At 28.7% G+C, this 26258-nt stretch overlaps 1 protein-coding gene across 1 annotated transcript in view; it reads left to right on the top strand.

Moving 5' to 3' along the window:
* Window positions 1-332: 332 nt before the first annotated feature.
* LOC136081987 (uncharacterized) overlaps window positions 333-26258 on the top strand; it is a 36241-nt gene continuing 10315 nt past the window's right edge. The window contains exons 1-3 of the mRNA XM_065800499.1: window positions 333-460; window positions 3696-3884; window positions 20263-20330. Of these exons, the coding sequence (XP_065656571.1) occupies window positions 3735-3884; window positions 20263-20330 (218 nt within the window). The 5' untranslated portion in view covers window positions 333-460; window positions 3696-3734. The remainder of the gene's footprint in view (window positions 461-3695; window positions 3885-20262; window positions 20331-26258) is intronic.

Raw genomic sequence — 26258 nt, 5'->3', positions numbered from 1 at the left:
TGTTGAATTCAAAACACTTATATTTTACTCGGACTTACCATTTTTGCGGTTGTTACCACCGGACCTGTTACTCTTTACCTCCGGGCCCCATTGCTACAGTACCACCATTCCCCCCCCCCCTCCTTTTGTGGGGGCCATTAACTCAGTCATTATGCATTATTGCCGTCTTAGAAATAAATAAGGGCAATTGTTTAAGAGATAATGGAAAATCATTAAGTCCAAATTAAAGGTGTTTTCGAAGCAAGCCAAAGAGCAATCCATGCCTAAAAATATCTTGATTACTGTTTGCATGATTCCTAAGGGTCAAGCAAAAGTGGTTGAAGTGGTAAAAGCAAAAGTATGAAATCTTCGTAGAATTTTTATATTGACGAATATTCTTAGAAATTAACTTTAAGATGCGTTCACGCGCTCAAGGAGGTTACGTCAACTTGGTTTTGGAAACTAATGATATGATTTTTGCGTATGTAGAAACGACTCTATTTATTTTAGTTTTTGTTTTTGTCTGTAGACACTAGTTGATTTGGCCTTTGTTTTTTGCTTTATCAATTTTTTATATATCATACTTGATAAGGAGGGTATCCATGAACTTATGATAACTTAAACCATGCCATGGTACTTAAAGTATTCTAAGAAATCATTTTCTAATATAGAGATTATAAAATTATAAAAAGTTTGCAATTTAATTATAAGTCATTATAAAAAGTTTGCAATTTATTTTTAAAAAAATTTCTGTTCAATTTTCTGTTTAATTCAGTTAAATTTTAAACAAAAATTTTTTAATAAAAAAATTGCATCCTGAAATTAAAATCTTTCTGACAAAGATTTTCATTTCAAGATTCAATTTTTTAATCAAAAATTTTGTTTAAAATTTGTAAATGTAGTTTATAAGTGCAACAAAATGCAAATTGTTATCAGAATTAAATGACTTATTTAGATTTAACCATATTTAAAAAGTTTGACTGTATTTAAAGTACACTTCACATTACTGCAATGTGTACGCAGATAAAGTTTACAAGTTAAAGTAATGGATTTTAACAGGAAAGATGGGATAGTTTAATAAATTTAGCATAGAAAGCTAAAGCGTTGCTAATTTTATTTTTTACGTTAGCTAGTAAAAAATATTTAATGGAATATAATCATTGGAAAATGAATAGTTAAAAAAGGTTTGTTTAAAAAGTTAGCGCAATTAGGAGTCATTTTTTGCAAAGTTGAAATCTCTAGTCTAAAAAGTTAAGGGTTTGTACTTTTTCACATTTAAAACATTGTTATAAGCAACGTTAAAGAAAATTGTGGTTATAGTTCATAATTATTAACTCTTACTAGTTTTCATCAGAAAAAGTATTAATGATATTTAAATATACTTTATTATAGTAAACAACTAGCTGTTTTATACTCAAGATACACATTACAGTTGAGTAAAAGTTAGGTGTTTAGGGGGAGTGTGTTTTGTTGGGGTGTATTGTATGTTGGGCTACATAGGGTACATTGTGTGTTGGGGTACAAATGCTTTGGGGTACATAGATACATTTTTACTTTAGAGTGAAAAAGTCAAAATAATGATGTAATATTAATAATAAAACTATTAGCATGAGTTTGTTGTTTATTTTACTAATCTTATATAAAACAATTTACCTCTAAGATTTATTAGAAAAAGTTTTAGGGACCATTTAACAAAAAAATGAAACTCGAATCAAACTGCTCCTATCACGTTGTACATTGATATAGCCAGGGGCACATCAATTCATAGCGAATTAATAATAAAAAAATCTAAAAAATAAAACAAAACATAATATCCCCAGTTTTTCTTAATTTTTTCTCATAATTATATTACATTATAATATTACATCATAATACAGTTGCTGTTAATTACTTAAAGAGGAGTATTGTAAGAAGACAATTTATTTTAAAATTAAAAAGAGAAACCATCTGTACCTTTCTTGTCTACAGGACTTAGCAACTTTAATGTAATATTAGAAATACAAACATAACCTTTCTCTTTTTTATGAGGAAAAATGAAAGTTTAAGTTGCCTTGTGTTTTAAAAATAGAACTTAGAAGTCATTTCCTTCACCTTCCTCATACCTGAATAGAATTTTACCAGCAAAATACTTGAAACTCTTTTCTGTTTTAATTTTAGTACTACATAATCACCTTCCAAAAGATCTTTCTGCGTATGAGGAACAGTAATTTTTCAAACTCAAAAATTTGAAAAATTGGAATTTATAATTATAGGTTTAAAAGTTTTAGTTTAGAGTGTCTAAAACACATCTATGCTTGTTCAGTTTGTATCGATGCTGTTTGTATATGAATTACTCTTTTATTGTGCATTGTTTTTGTGTAACACCTCTAGTGTATCTATGTGCCCCATGTATCAATGTACCCAACTCCCCCTACAAATTTCATATTGGTTTAAAATATTAAGTTATTATATATCATTGGAGAGAGGGTTAATAAAATAATTTAAAGACAAAAAAGTTTTAAAAAATGATGTCATTTCAAATAATAAATTTTAAATATATGGGTTTGTTCAAACTAGTACTAAGTAAAGAACACGAGAAAACATTTTATAGAAATTATTTTTTTTTTAGAATTTTTTTTTTTATAAAAATTTTTTCTAAGTTATATAAAAATTTTATTTAAGTTTAGTAGAAATGTTTTAATAGACGTTTTTTTTTCTTCTTATAGATGTTGGTGAAAAGAATGTTATTCTGATATTTTTTCTTTGTTTCAAATTCTGTCCTATCTTATTATGCCTTTATGATTCATCAGAAAAACTTTTAATGAAACCAGATAAACTCTAGATGGGAGTTGATTAAGTTCAAATATTTAAAAGGTAGTTTCATGGTTTTGAAAAAAAAAAGTTGTTTCAGTTATTTTTTCTTTTCTACACCAGAGTATTCATCAGTAAGACAAAAGACTGCTGAATTTAAATACCTTTGTAAAAGTAATGAAAATTAGTTTTTCTAAAATATCTGAAAATAAAATTTAGTTTCCTAAACCATTTGAAACAAGAAATAATACTAAAATTATTTCAAAAAATTTTTGCAAATAATTCGATGAATTAACTTCACCATTATTATAATATTTTTAAGTTTAGAGTTTATGGTTCCACTATTGTGTTGTGCGGTTTCTGTGCCATTTTCACATTTATGTGCATACTATAGGAGTGTTAAAGCAATTTGTTACAATTAAATAAGGTGTTTACCTGTTGCAGATCAGGATCAAGTATTTTAAAACTACAACTAGAAAGATTACCATCTAAGGTTTATGAGCTCTTCTCAAAGATGCAATAAAATTGGGATTTTATATTAAAGTTTTTTTTTCTCTTAGGTACCTAACCTTACCACATGTAGGTACCTAACCTTACCACATGTAGGTACCTAACCTTACCACATGTTTATCATTTGTATTGTAAAAGTTTTGAAACAAATAAAATGTTGCCACTTTTTTTTCATATATTTGATTTTTTTTTTTCATATGTTCAATTTTTTAAAAAATAATAAATTTGACCCTGACTATATTAGGTTGACTAAATACAATATACTTTAATTACTAATAATAAATGAATAAGTGAATTTATTAATAATTGTGTTGTAATGACTAATGATTTTTTTTTAATTTTTAAGAGGTATAAATTATAAATTCTAGATATTTTTATTTTATTATAAGTTACATAATCTGTATAAATGATTCTAGATTTGCAAGGATATCTAAACCCAAAATAGAAAAATAAGTATGCCAAAAAGCAGTGCAGAGAAAAATCATAAAAGACGTCAAAAAAATAAAAAATCTGTAACACCTGTTAGTACTTGTATAGTAAAAGAAAAGAAAAAAGATCCTCTAGAACAAATAAAAGAAGATCTTCAAAAAGCAAAAGAGGCTGGGGTAAGGCAAGTATTGAATACCTTTCTTACTTTATACGAAGTTATAAAACATAAGTTTATATGGTAATTATATTTTTGTTTTTTTATGCATAATTCTTATAAATATACTTTATTAAAAATATTTTTTTAAAGAAACAAATTCGTTGCTGACATGAATGCTAGCAACAAATGATTTATTTGGGAGTATTATATAACTCTAATAGTCTAAGAACATTTTTAATTGGTTACTAAGGAAATGTGTGAGCAACACAGCTGTAATGAGTTTTAAATTTAATTGTTTCTATAAACTTTATACAAGTAAGATTGTTCTAAAAGGTTGTAGCTTTTGTAATTTATTTTAATTTAATTGTATTCAATAAAATAATTTTAATTATTTTGTAATTTTAATTTCAAAAAAAAAAATTACAATAAAATAATCGCGTTGTTATATCAAAGGTGCATTATTATATCAAAATATTTTCAAAAAAGCTGTCGAATATCCAAAGAAATTAAAAACCGTACTTTCATTTAGGGTCAAGAGCCCTAGACCTGAATATTTAGCAAGAGTTTGCCAGTTTGCTATATGAAATCAGATTTCCAACTGGTAAACTGGCTAATTTAAAATTTAAACTATAATTTAAACTAGTAAATTAGAAAAAGGCTTTCTATAAAAGACCTCATGAGAAGATTATATATGTACAATGTTTATCACAAAAAATGATGATAAATAGCATGACTCAAACTGTTGAAGGTGGCTTTGTTACAGTCTGGGAACTTTCTTGTTTAATGGTGTTTCTTAATAGCACATGGTAGATCAGAAAAAAATCAGCTTATAATTTGTGATGCAATAGGACAACAACTCCAATCATTCATTCAAACTTTGCAATAAATCTGAATAAAATAAAATCAGTTTAAAAATATATTTCATTTTAAAAATATAACTTGAATTAAATGAAAACATTTTTACTCATCATACTGATGTGTTTGATATATTTAACAATGTTTTTAATACTACCCAAAATAAACTACGTAACAAAACCATATCCCCAAAAATGTCTAGTGATATTTTTTAACAAAGCTAAAATTTTCTATAATAATTGTTAGACTAAAGATGATATCGAGGGTATACTACAAGAATGCACCAAGTCATTTTTCATTGTTTTGAGATAGTGGCAGTTTAATGAAAAAATTTTTTTTCATGCAATGGTGTATATGATCAATAACTTGGTATTATATAGAATATAAGGTCTGGTGTGTTTTGGAAGTGATAAAGCATATAATAATGAGTGTTTATGTTGACTTAACTTAAAACCAACAAAAAATGACTTGTGCATTCTGGCAGTATACCCTCGATATATTTGATATCATTAAAATATGCTTAGAGTAAAGTTTTGGTTCTAATTTAATAATAATTTAGGTCCTATATTTCTTAAACTAATCCTGCAAATTATTTTAAAAGGATCCCAAAGTGCCAAGTCAAGTTGTGTTTTTTGTGTCAAGGCAAGAGTGGTGTTTCTTTAAACGATTTAGTTTACACACCAGCTTTCCCTTTTTTAATTTGCGATTATAATAAAAAATTTTATGAAGCATTTCACTTTTCAGATGATACTTTTGAAAAAATGAAAAATGTAATTAAACTTTGGTCTTTTTTTATATAACTACTTTTATTTAAAAAAAAAACAGTATTTTGTTTTCACTGACAAATTTTTTTAATATTTTTTACTTTATCCCGAAAATATTATTTTTGGTTTTTAGATTTTATTGGAATGACTTTTTTTAAACAACCCACAGTGGTTCTCACTTCTCTCATTTAAGCTGACAGAGTATTTTTAAAACTTTTCATAGTTAAAAGTTCAATTAATTAATTAAATAGCAAGTAATCATTGAAGTTCTTTTTTAAAAAGAAATGTTTATTTATACATATTAAAAAGGGAAAACCCAAAGTTTGAAATATACTTTAACTTTAATAAAAAATACTTATTATAAGTGTTAGTTGTTTGCAGGAAATAACTGAGTTTTGTTGGATTTAAAATTCACAATGCACTGCAAGCTCCAATCTGTTACAGAAGTGAGATCAGATTCAAGATCGGCTGACTGTTTTAAGCAATCGAAAAAAAAAACTTTTTATCAAGAAAGGAGTATAAAGTTGAGTTCTCACCAATTAGAGCCACTTCAGATGTAAGATGATTTATGTAGAAAGATAAGAAAAGATCAGGAAGATCATTGGTGTAGATAAGAAACAAAACAGAAGATATTAGAAACAAAACAGGTCAGATTTATAACAAAATCACAAAATAGATCACAAAACAGAAACAGAACAGATAAGAAACAAAACAGAACATAGAACCTTGAGGTACTCCAGAAGTTACTGGAAATTAAGTAGACTGTTGGCCTTCAATGATGACTTTAAAAAAGCAGTTAAAAAGAAATGATTTGATAATCTTAAAAACTTTACCAGATACACCATGAGAAGTAAGCTTATGGAGAAGACCAGCATGCCAAACGTTATCAAAAGATATTTTAAAAGCTTTAGATATGTCAAGAACAATAACCCTAGCCTTGCCACCTCCATCTAATGCATGATAAAATCTTTCAATATAATTTCTTAAATATATTTTTTTATGCATTTAATGTAATATTTTTATTTTTAATATTTTTAATTGATTATAAACAATTAATAGAGAGATTTTAGTTACCAATAAAATATTCGTAAACAAAATTTGTGTTTATAAATAAATTACATTAAAAGAACTTAAATACATTTGTGAAAAGAATAAGAAAATAGTAAAGTTTTTTATTAGCTTTCACATATTTTAATCTACAATGAACAGATTAGTATTTTATGTAATGAATTAGTTAGCAAGAAAAAAGTTTCTTCTTTGATAAATATTAAAAAACTATTTTACCTTCCTTTGAAACTAAATTTTACATTATATCATTTACTTACTATTTTACATTCCTTCCAAATTATGTTAATTTTTAAAATCATATTTAATTCAAAGTTTAAAAAAATTTTTTTTTTCAAAGCAATAACAGTTACAGTTGAATGCTTTTTTTTTACAACTTAATATTTTCTGAATAAACATCACATAAACAATATTAAAAGATAATTTAAATATTCCAAAATAAAAAAGTTTTTGCTTAATGTAAAACTGCTGAATGCATACACAAATCACTATTTCGTACATAAAATGCAAACTACGTAACGCTTTCTAACAAGGCCTGAAACACATGACTACTGGAATCTTTGTGAATCAAAGGGTAGTACCCATCAATACTGAGATCTGAGTAAGGAACAGCCAAAGTTAAATTAGTCTCACAAAGAGCAAGCAAGTCTGGTGAATTTAGTAAGAGATAAGATTCAACTGATAGAAGGTTACTTCGAGGACCATAAATATTTGTGAAAGGTATATTGAAACAGTTAGGTGGCAGGAATGGTTTTTTATGAACAATAATATATAACAAGGGGTTTGAGGCTGGTTAGCAGTATTATTTTTTTTATCCCTAAAGTCTTTGAATAGGAGGCCTTCTATAAGAAAGTAGCTGGATGCAGTTAATATCTGCTCAATATGAGTATTTTTAGAGACACCATATATACCTTTTGCCTAAAAAGAGCTAATCCATCAAGAAAGCAGGGCATGGAGCAGGCAATAACTGGTTACATGATATTAGTAGCAGGTGATTAAAATGATACTGAGCCTGATCTGACCTGTAGTTAAGAGAAGTTTCTTTCTGTAAGTAGTACTTTAAAACATCGATGGGGATATTATGGAAATGCATTAGGTAAAAATTACATCCAACAGAATAAGATCAGCATTGGTTTTATAGCTAGAGTCATGAGTTGGTTACTAATTTTACACTGCATCAGAAATTATAGCATAATATAACATAGGTGTACACATTGTGCAGGTTATTCCGATCTTTTAAAAAAAGACATTTTTCATTCTAATATAAGTAAATTCTTTTTAAAAAACCAATACATATCAGGTTCTATATTTTCCTGGAAAAATTTAAATGTCTCATGACAAATTTGAATGGTTTGCTACATATCTACTGAACACAATTTGCTTCTAACATTAACTCAAAATCTACCATTTTAAATTGTGTCAATGGAGTCTCTCAAGGTTTAGTATTAGGATAACTGCATTTTTTTAACATTAATGACATTAATATGTTTGTTAAATTAGCTACTTATTATAACTTTGTCAATGATACTAATTTAATGTCAATTAACAAATCCCTATAAAAACCTAACAAATCCATTAACAAATCTTGCCAATCTTCATTGGCTTGATTCAACAAACCTCATTTCAGTCTTTAAATATCTTGCATGAGGGACATGTACTTGTACAATTTCTGACATTTGATGCTTGAGCGTGGGACATGTACTTGTATATTTATTTAAATTAAAAATTATGTTTATTTAAATTTAAGTTTTTATTTATCCTTTTAAAGCCGTTGTAAAATATACCTGCAAGTAATGTGTTAATGTCATACTAAGACTACAAGTCCACCATTATGTTAATTTTAAGTCACCCATGGCATGCTTTTTTTACTGGTTCTCCTGGAGGATTGGGCTTTGGTTTCAATGTCATAACCATATATCCATGTTTTGTCACAAGTTATGATTTTTTTGAACAAATCTGGGTCATCATTGATGTCATTCAACATTGTGATACTCATGCAATGGCTCTTCTGGTCAAATTTAAACAATTTTGGAACAAACTTTGCTGACAATTCTCATGCCCAAAATAATTGAAAAAATTGCATGGCATGAACCAATGGATATGCCAACATCATCATCAACTTCTCTAATAGTAATTTAATGATTATTGAAAATAATTTTCTTCACTGCTTCTGTTGTTCTTGTGCTGGAGTGTCCAGAGTGAAGTTCCTCATTAGCACCTAATGAGGAACTTCAACTCAATGTAAGACACTGTCAACTTTTCATTTGCTTTGGAGCACCTAGTTCCATTTTTTACACAAAATTTGATGCAAATTTTTTGATCCATTTTTTTATATTACAGAAAGTAGCTAAGCACACCAAAGCATGTTTATTAATTTTATCTATAAATAAAAAAGTAAACTGTTGAAACTATAAACAAATCATTCGGACATTTGTACAAACATAACAAAACAAAATAAAAATAATAATAAAAAGAACAAATGTTTATTGTTTGCAATATTTATAAAGTCACCTTACTTTTTGAACAAACCTCGTTTTTTAAGTGGTGTAGACCAAAATCTCATATTTTAAGTGGTGTAGGCTAGTAGTAGACTAGTAGTAGAACACTCAGAGAACACAATAGTAGAACTCAATCAAGAGGTTTTGGATTCAAAACCATCTTACACTTCATGAAATACCATGCTCAACATGTTTCTCTGCACATCAGCCTTGTTTAACAAGGTTCGTGTTTCAATATTTAAGGCTTAAAAGAGAGTTGCAAATATAATAAACTAAAAATATTTCAAAAAATCAGATTAAAAAATAAGATTAAAAAACAAGCCACTTGATTATGTTGCAGTGTTGGGTTGTACTCAGACTTCTTAATCTGAGTTCTCTCTGTTCCAAAAATAAGCAAATATATTTTACAATATATCTTCAAAATGTAAAAAACACAGCAACTCAAATTCTTGAACTTATTTGTTATACATTTACAAATTAGTTATATATATCTTTTTTTTGGAAGTATCTTGATGTTGAAAAGTTTATTTATTTTGTATTGCAGGTAGGTTGTAGTAAGGTCATTTGTAACAGCTTGAAAAGTATTAATTTCATGTATCTCTTTAAGTTTAGTAAGTAAAAATAAGATTTAGCTATGTGTTGATTCGATTTTAGAGAATGTTTGTCTTATTTCTCTATAAAATATGGTATTATAAAAAGACACCCTTACATCTTAGAGTTTGTTCATTTTTACCTCACTTGCAGTCCATATTAAAAAAATAATAACTGCGAAAATTTTAGTTAAAAATACTCATGGGTTCCTGAGATATCGTCAGTTGAAATAATGCTGACTCATCATTTAAGTAATTATCTGAAGCGACTACAAAGCAACTTTGACATTTAGTATCTTTATAATGGCTTGGGGAAATTTCTTAAAATTTGGTACCCCAATAGATTTTTATTAGAGGAATCCAAAAATAGCACCCTCAAGACTTGATGGTCTCAGGAAATGCCTTGTTTATCCAATTTTGTTCAAAATTATTGACTTGTAAATCATATATATATTTGTTTTTAAATTATATAAGATATAATTTAAAAACATATATATATATGATTTTTTTTTTTTTTTTTACATAAAATGAATTAATAATAAAAAATTATTAAAATAAAAATTAATAACATATTTTTTTTAGTTTAAGTTTGAGAAACAATTTATTTTCATTAATTCAAATTGGTGAATGCTTACTTCCTATTATATCAAAAACAGGCATAAGTTTTGTTTTGTTCTTTTTAAAGGTTATACTTTACTTGTTTTTATTTTCTTAAAGAATGTGAATTTTATTGTTTTTATATTTTTTTGGCAGGTAATAGTATAAATAATAAACATGTTCAATATGGAGAAATGTGACATTGGAAAAAGTCTTAACATTCATTGCCACAAAACCGGATTTTCTAGAAAACAAGGTTTTTTTCAATTCAAAGATCTTCCTTGTGAAAAACAAGAAGAAAGAATATGGCAAGCAAATTTAAGGGAAAAATATTGTTCAATAGGAATTATATGTTGTTATCAGGAGCAGTTCTATGGGAAATATTTTGAGAGAAAAATTGTTGCAATCCTTTTGAAACACACAAGGAAAGTAAAAAAATTGCTATAAAACGTTATCTAACATTAATTACAACCAAATTGATATGAAAGTTAAAACAAATAGAATTTAATTTTTATAAAAAATTTAAAACTAAATTTGTTTCTTAGGTAATATAAAGATTTCCTTAGACTTGGCAAAATTTTTGCAAGAAAATAATGTTAATGCAACCCCAGGTTAGAAATTCTGCAGTAAATGTTACAAAAAAGTAGTAGAAACTGATGAAGATTTAAATTCACATGAAGAATGGGAATCAAAAAGTAAGAAAAAAATTAAGTTAGATACTACAATAGAATTGCTTCGAATTTCACCAGTCAAACTAAAAAGTCTTTTAAAACACAGCAAAACAAAAGTTTGAGAACACTATTGACAGAGTTGCAAAAATGATCTCGTTAGCATATAATATTAAAGAAACTTCTTTAACAACAGAAATAAAAAGCCCAATTTCAAACAACAACATTAACAATGACAATGATCTAGACATTTTAATGTATGAAATAAAATAAAAAAATTCAGACTGACTCTTATCGCCATAAAGTGCAAATGTTAACACTTGCACCAAAATCATGGACACGTACAAAGATATCAAGCTACTTCGCAGTGTCTGAGTAACTTGTTCGAATTGCAAGAAAAGTTAAAAATGAGCATGGAATTCTATCATTGCCTGAAAAAAAAACTGAAAACCCACTTTCACCAGAAACAGTTAATTTAGTGATTAACTTTTATCAAAGTGATGAATTTTCAAGAATGATGCCAGGAAAAAAAGATTTTGTAAGTGTTAAGAAAAACCAACATGTTCAAAAAAGATTATTGCTACTCAATCTTAATAATTACATGTTGCGTTTAAAAAAGACTACCCTAACATCAAAGTTAGTTAGTCAAAGTTTTGTGCGCTTAAACATAAATGGTGCATTACAACTAATGCGTCAGGTACTCACAATGTATGTGTATGTATACATCACCAAAATACAAAATTTCTCATTGATGCCAATAAATGTTATAAAGATTTCATGGCATTGGTTGTTTGTTCTCTTGAAAATGCAGAATGTATGTTGCATCGATGTAACCAATGCCCTGGTATTGAAGCATTAAAAACTTTTTTAGTGCAAGAGTTTGTGGACCATGAGCTCGAAGAAGATATAGCATTCAAGCAATGGCAGAGTACCAATTGTACAACACTATTATTACAGTCTTTGCGACTAAATGAATTTAATGATTTATTATGTGACAGCATTGACAACCTTACCACTCATTCATATATTGCAAAAATACAAAGTAGATACTTGAAAAACTGTAAAGAAAATCTTAACCAAAACGAATGCTTAATTTTAAGAGATTTTGCTGAAAATTATCAATATGTTATTCAGGATGAGGTTCAAAGTTATCACTGGAGCAAAAGTCAATGTTCACTCTTTACAATTGTACTTTATTTTATAGAGGAAAAACTTCTCAAACATAAATCTTTTTGTTACCTTTCAGAAGATGTTGATCATGACACAGGATTTATTTACAAGACTCAGGAAGATATAACTAGATATATCAAAGAAAATTTATCTGATGTATCAAATGTGAAATACTTTTCCGATGGTTGTGCAGCACAATTTAAAAATTTTAAAAACTTTATCAATCTTTATCATCACAGTAAAGACTTTGATTTAAGTGCTGAGTGGGTATTTTTTTGGCTACCAGTCATTGTAAATCCCCCTGTGATGGTATTGGTGGGGCTGTAAAAAGAGTAGTATGTCAAGAGTAGCTGGATCTTCTTGACTCAATGCATTGGTTTTGCTTGTGTCTCTGTTTTTATGACTAGGCAACTTATTATATTATCTCCTAATGAGGGTACAGCTCTAAAACTCAGTTTTATGGTTCTGAGGCCGGCTGGTAGTCAAATTTCCCGAGCTCTGTGGTAGCTAGCTCTCAGAGAGGCTGATTCGATCAACAGCTGAAAAATATCAAAGTATTAACAGTGCCATGTTGCGCATAGATGGTGTCCCTGTTTGTACTTTTGGTGTGAATTGCGGAGGCCACATTTGGAGCCCTTTGTCACGGCTTAGGGTTTATTAGTAGTAATGAGGCAATTGCTTGGGCTATTAAGCAGTGTTCTGAGTACTATCTATGCTTTGAGTCAAGTTCTTCAATCTAATTTAAAAATAAATAAAGTACCAAAAACTATAAAACACAAAAAACCATCATCATCACCAAGTTCTCTAAACCTATCATTCACTAATATTCTTGGTCTTTGAAGTAACTTTTCTTCTGTTAGGTCTTATCTCTTGCAAAGTTCACCAGACCTACTTGCTCTTTGTGAGACTAATTTGATTTCGGCTGTCTCATCTTGTGATCTTAGTGTTCATGGTTATCTTCCTCTAATTCGTAAAGACTCCAATAGTCACATGCTTGGCCTCGGCATTGACATTCGTAAGAATTCACCCATTTGTCGTGAAACTAGGTTTAAATCCACAGACTATTCTTTCATGTGCTTTCGTTTAGCACCACTTCACTCTATTGTCTTTCTCTTTGTTCTATATCGCTCTCCTTCATCTCAAGACTGCACTCTTTTTGATGTTATTTCTGATCATATTGACCAAGTCCTCTCCCTTTATCCATCAGCTAATATAGTTGTTGTTGGTGACTTTAATGCTCAACCACTCTGAATGTCTTGGCTCTAGTGTCAGTGACTCTGCAGGCATTAAAGCCCACAACTTTTGCCTTTCTCAATCCCTAACTTTCCAATTCGCTTTCCTGACAACCCGAATAATTTACCTTCTCTACTTGACTTAAGTATTGTTTCTGATCCTAGTCAGTGCTCAGTTTCTCTACATTCACCTTTAGGTTCTTCTGATCACAGTTTCATCTCCCTAAAACTAATATCTCATACTTCTTCATCACCTGAATCCATCTATTTTCGAACCTCTTACAACTACAGTAAAGCTGACTGGGATTCTTTCCGTGATTTTCTTCGTGATGGCCCTTGGGTATAAATCTTTCGTCTTCCTGTCGACAAATGTACTTCTTACATAACTTCGTGGATTCAGGCTGGGATGGAATCTTTTATTCCCTCTCGACGATTCCAGGTCAAGCCTCACTCTCCTCCATGGTTTTCCTCACACTGTGCTGCTGCGAATGCCAATCGAAACCGTTACTTCCATATTCATCAGCAAAACACATCTCCAGAAAACGGACGTCTGTTTATTACTGCTAGAAACAGTTGTTAAAAGGTTTTGTTTAATGCCAAAAGCCGCTATTCTCAGGTCATAAAATCTTGTATCTCATCTCAAAAATTAGGCTCTCGTGACTTCTGGAGAATCTTTTATAATATCAATAATAAGGGCAAATCTATAATTCCACCTCTCTTGTATGGTTCAGACTTTGTCACCTCACCTAAAGACAAAGCCGAATTGTTTGCTAAAAACTTTTCATTAATATCATCTCTTGATTCCACTAGTTGCGTTCTACCTGATATTGCCAACAAACAGGTTGATCCATTGCTTTACATTCATATCACTCCAGCATCTGTATCTAAAGTGATTTCCTGCCTAGACTCTTCTACAGCTTGTTGCCCGGGCAACATACCTGTTATTGTCTTGCAGAAGTGTTGTCCGGAGCTGTCGTCTATACTCTCAAAACTATTCAACAAGTGCTTATCAGAGTCTTGTTTTCCAGCCTGCTTGAAAGCGGAATCTGTTATCCCTATCTTCAAAAATTCTGGAGAGCGATCTAATTCGTCTAACTACTGTCCCGTAAGTCTTCTTCCTCTCATAAGCAAGGTTTTTGAATCTTTAATTAACAAACACTTAATTTCTCATCTTGAATCTAATAACTTACTTTTTGACCATCAATATGGATTTCGATCTTCTTGTTCTACAGCTGATTTGCTAACAGTAATAACTGACAGGTTTTATCGTGCATTAGATGAAGGTGGAGAGGTTAAGGTTATCGCTCTTGACATTTCAAAAGCTTTTGATAAAGTTTGGCATGCTGGTCTTCTCCATAAGCTTTCTTCTTATGGTGTATCCGGCAACATCTTTAAGATCATTGAATCCTTCCTTTCCAATCGTAGCATCAAAGTTGTCCTCGTTGGACAACACTCTTCTTCTTATTCTGTAACTTCAAGGTTCAATCCTTGGCCCTATACTCTTTTTAATTTACATTAACGATCTTCCAGATATTCTCACATCTAAGGTGGCATTGTTTGCTGATGATACTACCATTTATTCTTGTTCTGATAAGAAACCAACACCCTCTGATTGCTTGGAGGGGGCATTTGAGCTTGAAAAGGATCTCACTTCTGCTACAGCATGGGGCTCACAGTGGCTGGTGAACTTTAATTCAGATAAAACTCAATTTTTTTCAGCCAATCATTATCGCATTAATTTAGATCTTCCTATATTTATGAACGGTGATGTACTCGATGAGTCACCTACTCTTCATCTTCTAGGATTAACTCTTACTTCCAATCTTTCTTTGAAACCATATATCAAATCAGTTGCAAAATTAGCATCTGCTAAGGTTGCATCTCTTTATCGAGCTCGTCACTTTCTTACTTCGGATTCTATTCTCTATCTCTATAAATCTCAAATCCGGCCTTGTATGGAATACTGTTGCCATATCTGGGGTGATCTTCTAATGATGCTCTTTTTCTTTTAGACAAGGTGCAAAAATGCATTGTAAACATAGTTGGACCTGCTCTTGCAGCCAACCTCCAACCATCATCACATCGTCGTAATGTTGCTTCTCTTTCCCTTTTCTACAAATACTATAATGGGCACTGCTCTAAAGAGCGTCTTTTGTGCCATCTACTAAAATTCATTCTCGTGTTACTTGTCATTCAATTAAGTGTCATCCTTTTTCTGCGACTGTTCCTAAGTGCTCCAAAAACGCTTATTTGTCTAGTTTTTTTTCCTCGAACATCAGTTCTTTGGAGTTCGCTTCCTTCATCTTGCTTTCCTGATTCATATTATTTGGAATCTTTTAAGTCATCCGTCAATCGTTATCTTGCTCTACAATCTTCATATTTTTTCTTTCAGTATTTTCCAACTTTAATTAGTGGCTGCTTGCAGCCTTGTTGGAAGCAAAGATGTTAAAAAAAAAAATTTAATGTACCCCTTTTGTAAAGCCAAGATAAATGGAATTTGTTTTAAATTATTTTCAAAAGATGAAATTCACCAAACAAGAGTTCAATTAGTAAAAAGGTATTTAGGTGGACGAACAGTTCTTGGCACAATGATGTATCATCACTTTATTCCAATTGCTTCAAACACTATAAGTTATAAAAAAACAAGTATTGACAAATGCACTGAAACATTTGATATCATTCCAACAAGCAAACATAATAAAGACATTTCATTAAACATAAAAAAAGGATTATATTGCATGTTTTTATGACAGATTTTGGTGGGTAGGGATTGCTGAAGATGTAAGTTACCTTAATATAAAAGTCAGATTCATGCATCCACATTGACTAGGTAAAACTTCTTTTGGCCAATGAGACATGATGAGTGTTGGGTGCTCAATTCTGAAGTTATATGCCTTATTTCTACACCCACAAAAATATCAGGTCGTACATACAACATATCTGATTTAGCTTTGGAGAATATAAGCAGTTGGTTACAAAAAAAAATTAACTACATTTAAAATTATTTTGTTGTAACTTTTTTTAACTGTTTTGAATTTAGAATTTGTCTTTGTTTTTTTCTTTATTTCAAATCCTTAAATGTAAGGCTGAAAAGGAGGGGAAGTTTAAATAATTCCCACCGTCTACCTCATAATGTCAATGACTATATCAGTCTTAAACTACTAAATAATACCATAAAGATATTGATATAAATAAAAATGTTTAAAAATATTTCAGTATCTTTGGTTTTAAAATTTAAGATTATTAAAATTGTTAAAATCTCACTTTAAAAACATTTTTTCTTGTAAAAAAGACAACATTTAGATTTAAAATGTAATAAGAAATGTTTTAGTGTTACAATTGAGTTTAAAAAACTTTTAAACCCAAAATCAAGTAAATGACCATTAAGTTACATCTTTGCAGCATAAGCAGGGATCAAGTAAATGACCATTAAGTTACATCTTATGCAGCATGGGCAGGGAATAAAATATTATTACATCACTGACTTTACTCATTGGGAGTTTTTTAATAAGTAAGTTTAATAGTAAAAAGATAACTTTTTTTTCTATTTACTAGAACATTAATATAATCAAAAAAATAATATTTTTAATAATAACAGTTAAATGTGTTTAATAAAATTTCATAAATAATTAACTTTGTTCATGACAACAAATATCTTAACTTTAAATATAGCATTTAGAAAATTATTATATATTTTTCAAACTATTGCAAAATTAACACACACAAAAAATAAAATGATAAAAATATATATATTTAAATATTCATGTAGTCTAAAATATGAAAAGAATATTTTTGTAAGAGTTCTTTAAGAAAATCATAATAGTATGCATATTGCTATAAGTCCCAGCTTTCAATTGTAAAAAGAAAGAAAAATCAGGTTACGCATCTAACTAACAAATCTAACTTTAAAATCTCAGTTTTGAGTGCTTACTTCGAAATAAAAGGTAAGTATTTATCGATTTGAAATAATGAAAATAAATTATAGAGTTTATAAAGTTTCTCAAACTTAAACTAAAAAAAAATTATTTATGTTTTTAAACTATATTTTAAAAATTATTAATTCAATTTATGTAAAAAAAAAAAATTTGGGAGATTGGAGGAGGGGGCAGAGTTAGTCAGAGTTCCCCATGGCCCTCCCTTGGCATATGAATATAAATGTCCTAAAATAGTCACTAAATAACACTATTTGGTGTTTTATTTAAATAAATGTTTTAAAAAACATTTCAATTGCTTTTGTTAAAAAATTTTAATTTTTCAAATAGATACCATTTTTAAATGCAAGTTTTGATCAAGTATTAGAGAGACAATTAATGAATCTAATTTTTTTCAGTAGACCTAAAATGAAATAATGATATACAATTAGACTTTTTACTCGGGATTTTGGGTCACATTCTTTATTTTACCTCCAAAAATCATAAATTTACAAGTCAATAATTTTGAACAAAATTGGATAAATGAGGCATTTCCTGAGACCATCAAGTCTTGAGGGTGCTATTTTTGGATTCCTCTAATAAAAATCTATTGGGTTACCAAATTTTAAGAAATTTCCCCAAGCCATTATAAAGATACTAAATATCAAAGTTGCTTTGTAGTCACTTCAGATAATTACTAAAATGATGAGTCAGCATTATTTCAACTGACGATATCTCAGGAACCCATGTGTATTTTTAACTAAAATTTTCGCAGTTATTATTTTTTTAATATAGGCTGCAAGTGAGGTAAAAATAAACAAACTCTGAGACGTAAGGGTGTCAAAAATGTTTTTTTTTGGATGATTTCATATGGATTTACCCAGTAAGACTTATAGTAATATTTTAAGTAAAAATAATAAAAATTCTACTTATTTAAAATAATAAATAATAATAATAATAAAATAAATAATAAATATATGGTATGATAATGAACACCATCAAGGTTGTAAAAAGACAATTGGCTGAAAATCAAGGAAAGGTGCAAGTAACACTCAAAATTACAGGTTTCAGAGTAAGAACTAATTTTTATTTCAGCAGAACATGTAGTTGAAAAAACATTCAAATGTAATTTGTGTAAAATGTCTATGTTTTGTGTTGTTAAAATTCATTTCAAGTGGTTTAATCATACTTTACATACATTTAGTAATATTTGACAAGCTGCCATTGAATATTTTTATGGTAAAAAATTATATATATTAAATACAATGCATCTCAAACTAGAAATTTTTAAGTTTATCCTTTTTGTTTCATTTTTTGATAGTATTATTTGTTTCTTATTTATTTACTCAGCATTATGTTAAAATAATTCTGACTACTATGTTTTATTATTTAGCTTTTTATAATAGCATTGTACCTAATAATTTAGCATTATATTTTATAATTACATTGTACCCAATAATTTAGCATTATTTTTTATAATTACATTGTACCCAATAATTTATCATTATATTTTGTAATTACATTGTACCCAATAATTTAGCATTATATTTTTTAATTACATTGTACCCAATAATTGAACTGAATAGTAAAATTAAAATAAACAGTTTACAAACGTATAAACAAATTTGAAGCGTTGTCTTTTTATTTAACTTTATTCAAAAGTTTTCAATTTTGTTGAATAAATTTTTATTGTGTGTTTGATATTGATAAAAAACAAAAAACATTTACACATTGATAAACTTTGGGTCTGCTAAAGAGATAGAGTTAATCACCTTTTTATTTATTATTTATAATAATTTTTTTTAATTATCTGAACAGTTTTATGCAGAATAAAATGGCATAGTAGCAAATACACATTATTGTAGTGAATACACATTGTTGTAACTTCATTATTGTGGTATTAGTTATTTGTGGTCTTCCTGTCTCTCATAGGACATCCCTCATAGGATCCTTAATCCCTCATAGTTAACTTAATTCCTTCACTTAACTTGTTATTTGCACAGCTGTTTTGTTTGTCAAAGTTTTTGTTTTGGAGTTATATATGTTTGTCGGTTTAAACTATTTTTTAGCTATTTGCCATCCCTAGCTTCCTCAACCCTATTTTTGGTATTAAGATGTAAACAAAAAAAAAGAAATCAAAATGTAATAAAAAGTTACAATTTGCTTTGTATATTTAGCAGTATTAGTGTTTTATTATTAAGTTTATAGTTTTCTACTATTTTGTAACTGTTGATGTAGTCATTGGTAGCCTCTCTTAGTGTTTCACCCAAAGGGCACAAGACCTATTTAAAACATTTAAAACACAAATTAAAACATAATACATTTTTTAGACGTCTAAAACATGTCTTGTGCCCACTTAATTAAATATCTTAGTATCAGCCATTAAATTGGTTTTACTCTTACATGAGTAAAATGAAAGAGTTATATGAAAGGCACATCAAGAGTTAACATTAGATGTTCACTGTCCAAGAGCTTCACAGCATTTAAGACATAAAACACAGGAAATCTGATACTTGCCTATGTTACTTGCTACCTAACAAATTAAAAAAATGAGTACAAAGTTAGGCATATATCTGTATCTGTTTATTTTAAATCTATGTTATCTAGGTATTCCATAAGACAGAAGCAGTTCACATTCTCAGCCAAGATTTCTGAAACAGCGGGCAATTTCTACAATGTAGCAGAGCCCAAAATAGGGTGTGCTGGTTTCTGTGTTACAAATATCTTGACTTGAATTTTATCGTGAAATTGAATTATGTATTTTGTTTTTCATATATCTATTATAATTAATATATATAAAATTTTAAATAAGGAACTTAATTTTTTTAGATTCTATTTTATTATATTTTATTTCAAAACAAATATTATATACACACACACACACACACACACACACACACACACACACACACACACACACACACACACACACACACACACACACACACACCCACACATATATGTATAGGTTTTTTAGATTTTTCAATTTTTTCTTATTCAAATCAATTTTTTTTTAAATATAGATAATTTTATTAATTTATTTGAAGGATCATAAGCTTGCTACTAAGCTGCGCCAGGATTTATGGGTTCTTCAAGATCAAATTGCTGGAGTAAGGTACATGCTTTATTAATATTTTTTTATTTTTATTTTTGTGACAATTGCTTATCATTACATCATCTGTGACATTTAAAAAAATTTTTTAAATAAAGCCTGTGGTGACTACAGTCCTGGAATGTCTTAAATTTTGACAAGTGTCCAGGAATATCCTGAAATTATAAATTTTCCACACCCTGTCCAGTTCAAGATTAACCTCATCTAAAATTAACAAAAAAATCTTTTTTTGGAAGCATTGTATAGACCTTATGAATACATTTAGAGGTGTTTTAAAATCTTTTAATTTTGTCCGAGCCAGATTTTTGCATTTTACCAGGTGGATTTTGGATTTTTTGTGTTCAAAATGGTTAACTTCCAAGCATGGTATAAACTCAAAACCTTTATATCTTCAAGATCAAATAAAATGAGGATGGTTTGATTGGGACAACAAACACAACAAGTCAGCCAAAAGAACAACCAGTTGTTGAGAAATGCATGCTTTTCACTGATTAGAAGAGAGATTCCACATAATTATACAAAAAGAATGCTTCCACAGAACTTGCTTGAAGTTACATCAAATGACACAAAAGCAGCAGAAAGAGTAGCTGCTCTGTGATAGCTAACAAAGTTTCTTTACCCTATCGCACAGTGTGTCTTAGTCAAGGAATAGAAAGGCATCTTCCAGTTACTCCAGGTGAAAAATATTTTCTTTTTGTCATATGCTTAATATGCTTTTGTTTAAGTAACTCTTATTACAACAAGAAAACTTTATAATTTGAGAAACTGTGTTATGTTGATGTAAACTTTTTTTCCTGGGCCATCAAGACAAAGAGAACTTTTTCCAGAAGCTACATCTACTTTGACTGTTCAACAACTTCTACAAGTTCAAAACCAGACTGGGATTTCAAATAAACGGATGAGCAAGCTTGCTTCAACACTTAGCAAAGAAGCCCCCCAGCAAGTAGTTAAAAAAAAACTTCAGTAAAAAATTTTCAAGAGTATTTTGGAAAACATCTTTCTAATTTGTTTGTCACCTCAGAAATTTCAGACACATCCAAAGGTCTTAGCCAAGAATCCAAATGTCTATTGGTGTACTTCAAAGGTGTTGAAGCTCTAAGAAACACTTTAGTTTAGATCAGAGGTCCTCAGTCAAATGAAATTATCAATTTGGGAATTGATGGAGGAGGAGGGTTCCAGAAAGTGTCTGTAAGGGTTCTTGACTTAGAATTAAATCGTAAAGGTTCTTGACTTAGAATTAAATCTCCTGAGTTCTTGAAGAGAGGTTTCTTAGTTGGGGGAGAGGTTTCTCCCCCAACTAAGAAACCTCTCTTCAAGAACTCAGGAATTAAGCATCAAATTTTGTGGCTATTACAGAAAACCTCTCTGAAAATTATGATAATGTTAAGCAGATCATGGACAAATTGAGCCTTGAGAGATTACCTTTTGTGTTGTCATGCGACATGAAGCTTGCAAACATTTGTGGTTTGTAGTCTTGCTCAAGTGTCACCCTTGTACCTGGTTTGACATTGAGTCAAAGAATCTTCATCAGAATGGTGAGCTTCAAACATTTGGTTCAAACTTATTAGCTTTCTATTCACCCAATTTGAAAGTGGACGAAAACATAACAAGACCATGCGGGACGACCAAACTGTACATACTAATGCACTACACCATTACACCTGTAGACATCAACTGATTATACAGGCTTCCAGACAGCGCCCAAACAAAAATAAACAAGGGCTTTCAGAATGCTGTGCATGAGCCAGTTATTAATTTACATAAAGGAACACTTATCTTGGACTTTATTCTACCCATGGAGCTTCACTTGCTTCTTGATGTTGTTAACCACCTCTTCAAGAGTCTGTATCTGCAATGGAAAAATGCACCAGAGTGGCCAAAAATGATGAACATTCGACAACAACCTTTTCACGGAGGGCCATTTGCAGGCAATGTGTACAGAAAGTTTTTACAAAATGTTGACTTGCTTCAACAACTTGCAGAAAAGCGTGCTTGCTTTTTAGCATTTTTGTTCATTGACACATTTAGAAAGTTTGATGCAGTTGTTCATGCTTTCTTTCATGCGAGAGTTTATTGATCGTCTCAATCACTCACTAGGCATCTATTCAGAGCAAGCAATAAAATCACTCCATCATTACTTCAACCATCACTGGCAATGGTTTAAAAGGCGCAGTAATCATCCAGACTACCCTAAAAATCTTCTAAACTGTTTGATTGACTACAACAGTAAACATTCCTTTTAACTTCTTTGTAGAGAATACTGTATTATAACATATATACAAGAAACTACCCTTCAACTTCAGTTTTTAGGAACTATATTTAATAAGAGTAATCCTTTTTTAATTTGCTTGACCTGTTAAGCTAGAATCATTTTTTTTTAAATGAAGAAATTTAATACTTTTTTGTTTGTTGTTGTTTCTAAGTTATAAGTACACTGCTTATTTATAGAATAAGTCAAAAAAAGTTTCAAATGTTTTCAATAGAAAATGCAACTCATTTGTTCAGAGTAATAAAATTGAAAGTTTCAAATCAATTTTGCTTTCATGGATGATGAGCAAAGATTTCAAAACCAACTCTAATGTACTCCTACATACTTGTACTATCATACCCCCAAAAGGTTTTCTTAGGAAAAGAGGTATGAATTAAAAGTCATTTTGGGACACAGTAACCATGTAATGAATTGAACCCCCTCAAATTGAGGGGTTGTAAATTTTACAAGGTCACCCTTTTCTAAACACCAAGGGTTTTGTCAATGAAATTTGAAATATATAAAAGAGCTTTGGTCTACTTTAAAATAACTTTGTTTTTTTTACAAAAAATAGTATTTTTCTTGACGGGGGTCAAGGGGGAAAAATTATTTGGGTAATTTTCCCCCTGAGTTCTGATTGCCTAATTTTTTGTAAACCATCCTCATTTTATTTTATCTTGAAGATATAAAGGTTTTGAGTTAATACAATGCTTGGAAGTTAATCATTTGGAACACAAAAAATCCAAAATCCACCTGTTAAAATGTCAAAATCTGACTCTGACAAAATTAAAAGATATTAAAACACCTCTAAATATATTCATAAGGTGTATATAATGCTTCCATAGAAGAAATTTTTTGGTAATTTTAGATGAGGTTGATCTTGAGTTGGACAGGGTTATTACTTGATAATATTATAGTATAAAAAATTAATTTTAAGGCTTTTAATTGATTTTAATTAAACTTTAATTTAACTAAATTAATTTTACTATGAATTTTATGCTATTAATTTTGTATTACAATAAGAGAGAACATCCTATGATTTATTGTTTAAAAGCTCTTCTTTACTTTTTATTGTTATATTTTTTTGATTTTTTTTATTGTTATACCAAATTAAAAACAACCTCATGGAAAATAAAAACAAGAAACAGTAAAAGATATTTTGTTTATTGCTAAATTAATTTTTTTTGAGTTTATATCTGGAAAGCTAAATTCATTTCTAAAAGGTTTTTAATTTAATAAACCAATGATTGCATTTTTATTTGATGCTTTAAAAAGCATATTATTTAACATTCTTAATTTATTTTTATTAAATGATGTAAGATCTGATACAATTTAAAAAAAAAAACATTTACTCTAAACAAACAGCAACAAACTGCAAACAACCATCAAAGTTGGGAGTTTCTAGGAAAAAAAGAGTATTCTTAAAAAGCTAGAAAATGTTTGATAGAAGATTTGAAAAGTTGAAAGTCATGAAATATGAAGATGGGAGGTAGATGATAAAAAGTTTTTAGATCATAAAGGGACAGATACAGTAAAAAGATGTAACTTTGCTGAATGACAAGTCAAGTGAAAATTAGTTAGAACTAAAGATGATAGCTTGTTATGCAACCTTATGATGCTGGAAGAGTGGCTCAAGCTTGGTAGATGAAGCAGGTCAATATTACAACATTTACAATACATGTTTTGGAAAAAAAGGGCATTATTAGGAGAACCAGTGTAAAATGACAACTGTATTCCATACAGGGACAAATAAGAGATTTACAAAGGTAGATAATAGAATCAGGAATAAGAAAATGGCAAGCACAATAAAGAGATAACAGGATAAAGAGAGCAACCTTAGCAGATGCTAACTTTGTATATGTGGTTTATATCAAGGTATATAGTGAATGGTAATCTGAGCCTAAAGTAGAGGAGTATTGCCATTCATCAATATAGGGTATTAACAATATTGCAATAATTGTTTGCAGTAAATACCTTTTGTTTGAGTTAAAATTCACAAGTCGCTGCAAGTTCCTAGATAGTTAGCCCCAACTATCAGTTGTTTATATAACTGATAGTTGGGGCAAACTAACTACATAGTATATAACCAGGTTATATAGTAGTTAGATACTCATATAGTTAGTTAGTCCGAAGTTGTTACAGAAGAGAGAGAATTTATATATATATATATATATATATATATATATATATATATATATATATATATATATATATACTTATATATATATATTTATATATATATATATATATATATATATATATATATATATATATATATATATATATATATATATATATATATATATATATATATATATATATAGATATATATATAGATATATAGATATATATAGAGAGATATATACAGAATGCACCATTATAGCCTGGGCAATGATTTTTGTATCCCTTTTTTTTTTCTAATAATTCAAATTTGTTCTTATTTCTGATAAAAATTATTTTTTATTTGCTTCTTAAAACTAAAGAACGCTTACAGTTTGTGAAGTTGTATTATGAAAAAAAACTGTTAGTGACAAATGTAGTTTGTGAATGGCAGAAATTAAAAGGTAAAAACTCTTCTGCCAATAAAAACACAGTGTTGACTGTTGTTCAAAAATTTGAATCTACTTGTTCATATATATATATATATATATATATATATATATATATATATATATATATATATATATATATATATATATATATATATATATATATATATACATATATATATATATATATATATATATATATATACATATACATATATATATATATATATATATATATATATATATATATAAAATATATGTTACTGTTACCCGCAGTACCAGGAATTAGCTAAATGCTAATGTTTATAATGTAATTTAATATTGCAACTCTGAGTTTCATGTGTTATCACAATCATCAGGCAAGTAGTTAAACTTTTACTACTTGCCTGATGATTGTGATAACACATGAAACTCAGAGTTGCAATATTAAATTATATTATAAACATTAGCATTTAGCTAATTCCTGGTACTGCGGGTAACAGTAACATATATATTATCTATTGAGCTAGTTTATCTATTGAGCACTCTTTCAAGTATACAATATTATACATGATAATATAAAGATATTTTCTTTATTCATATATATATACACTAACGTATATATATATATATATATATATATATATATATATATATATATATATATATATATATATATATATATATATATATATATATATATATATATATATATAACCCTCAGAAATAAGAAAAATGAGTCTGACATTGTAAGGTAGGTAATTGATTGCCGACCTCAAACTTAGTTACGTCAACATTGCTGAATGCCGACCCTAATTCTGAGGGCTGTATATATATATACATACATAAATATGTATATAAATTTTGTCAAGTTTCATGTTTCAGAGTTTCGAGAAAAGTTTCTAACAGTTTTAAAAAAAAATGAGTAGCTTCCTTCAATTTAATAAAGTCTTCCATCTTGGAGAGATAAAAAACAGTTTTCAAAAAATGTGTACACTCTATTAAAATGGGAAAGTATGTCAAAATCAAAATAAACCAAAATTTTGGTTATTTCAATGTTGATGTTCAATATTTTTTATATTTATTTCCAACATTTTACTAAAACTAATATTAAAATTTTGGCAAAAATTTAATGAAATTTAAAATAGGAAACTT

The sequence above is a fragment of the Hydra vulgaris genome, chromosome 06, assembly GCF_038396675.1.
Source record: "Hydra vulgaris chromosome 06, alternate assembly HydraT2T_AEP".
NCBI lineage: Eukaryota > Metazoa > Cnidaria > Hydrozoa > Anthoathecata > Hydridae > Hydra > Hydra vulgaris.
Note: the sequence above shows the minus strand (reverse complement) of the source record. Positions and strands in the feature narration are given on the sequence as shown.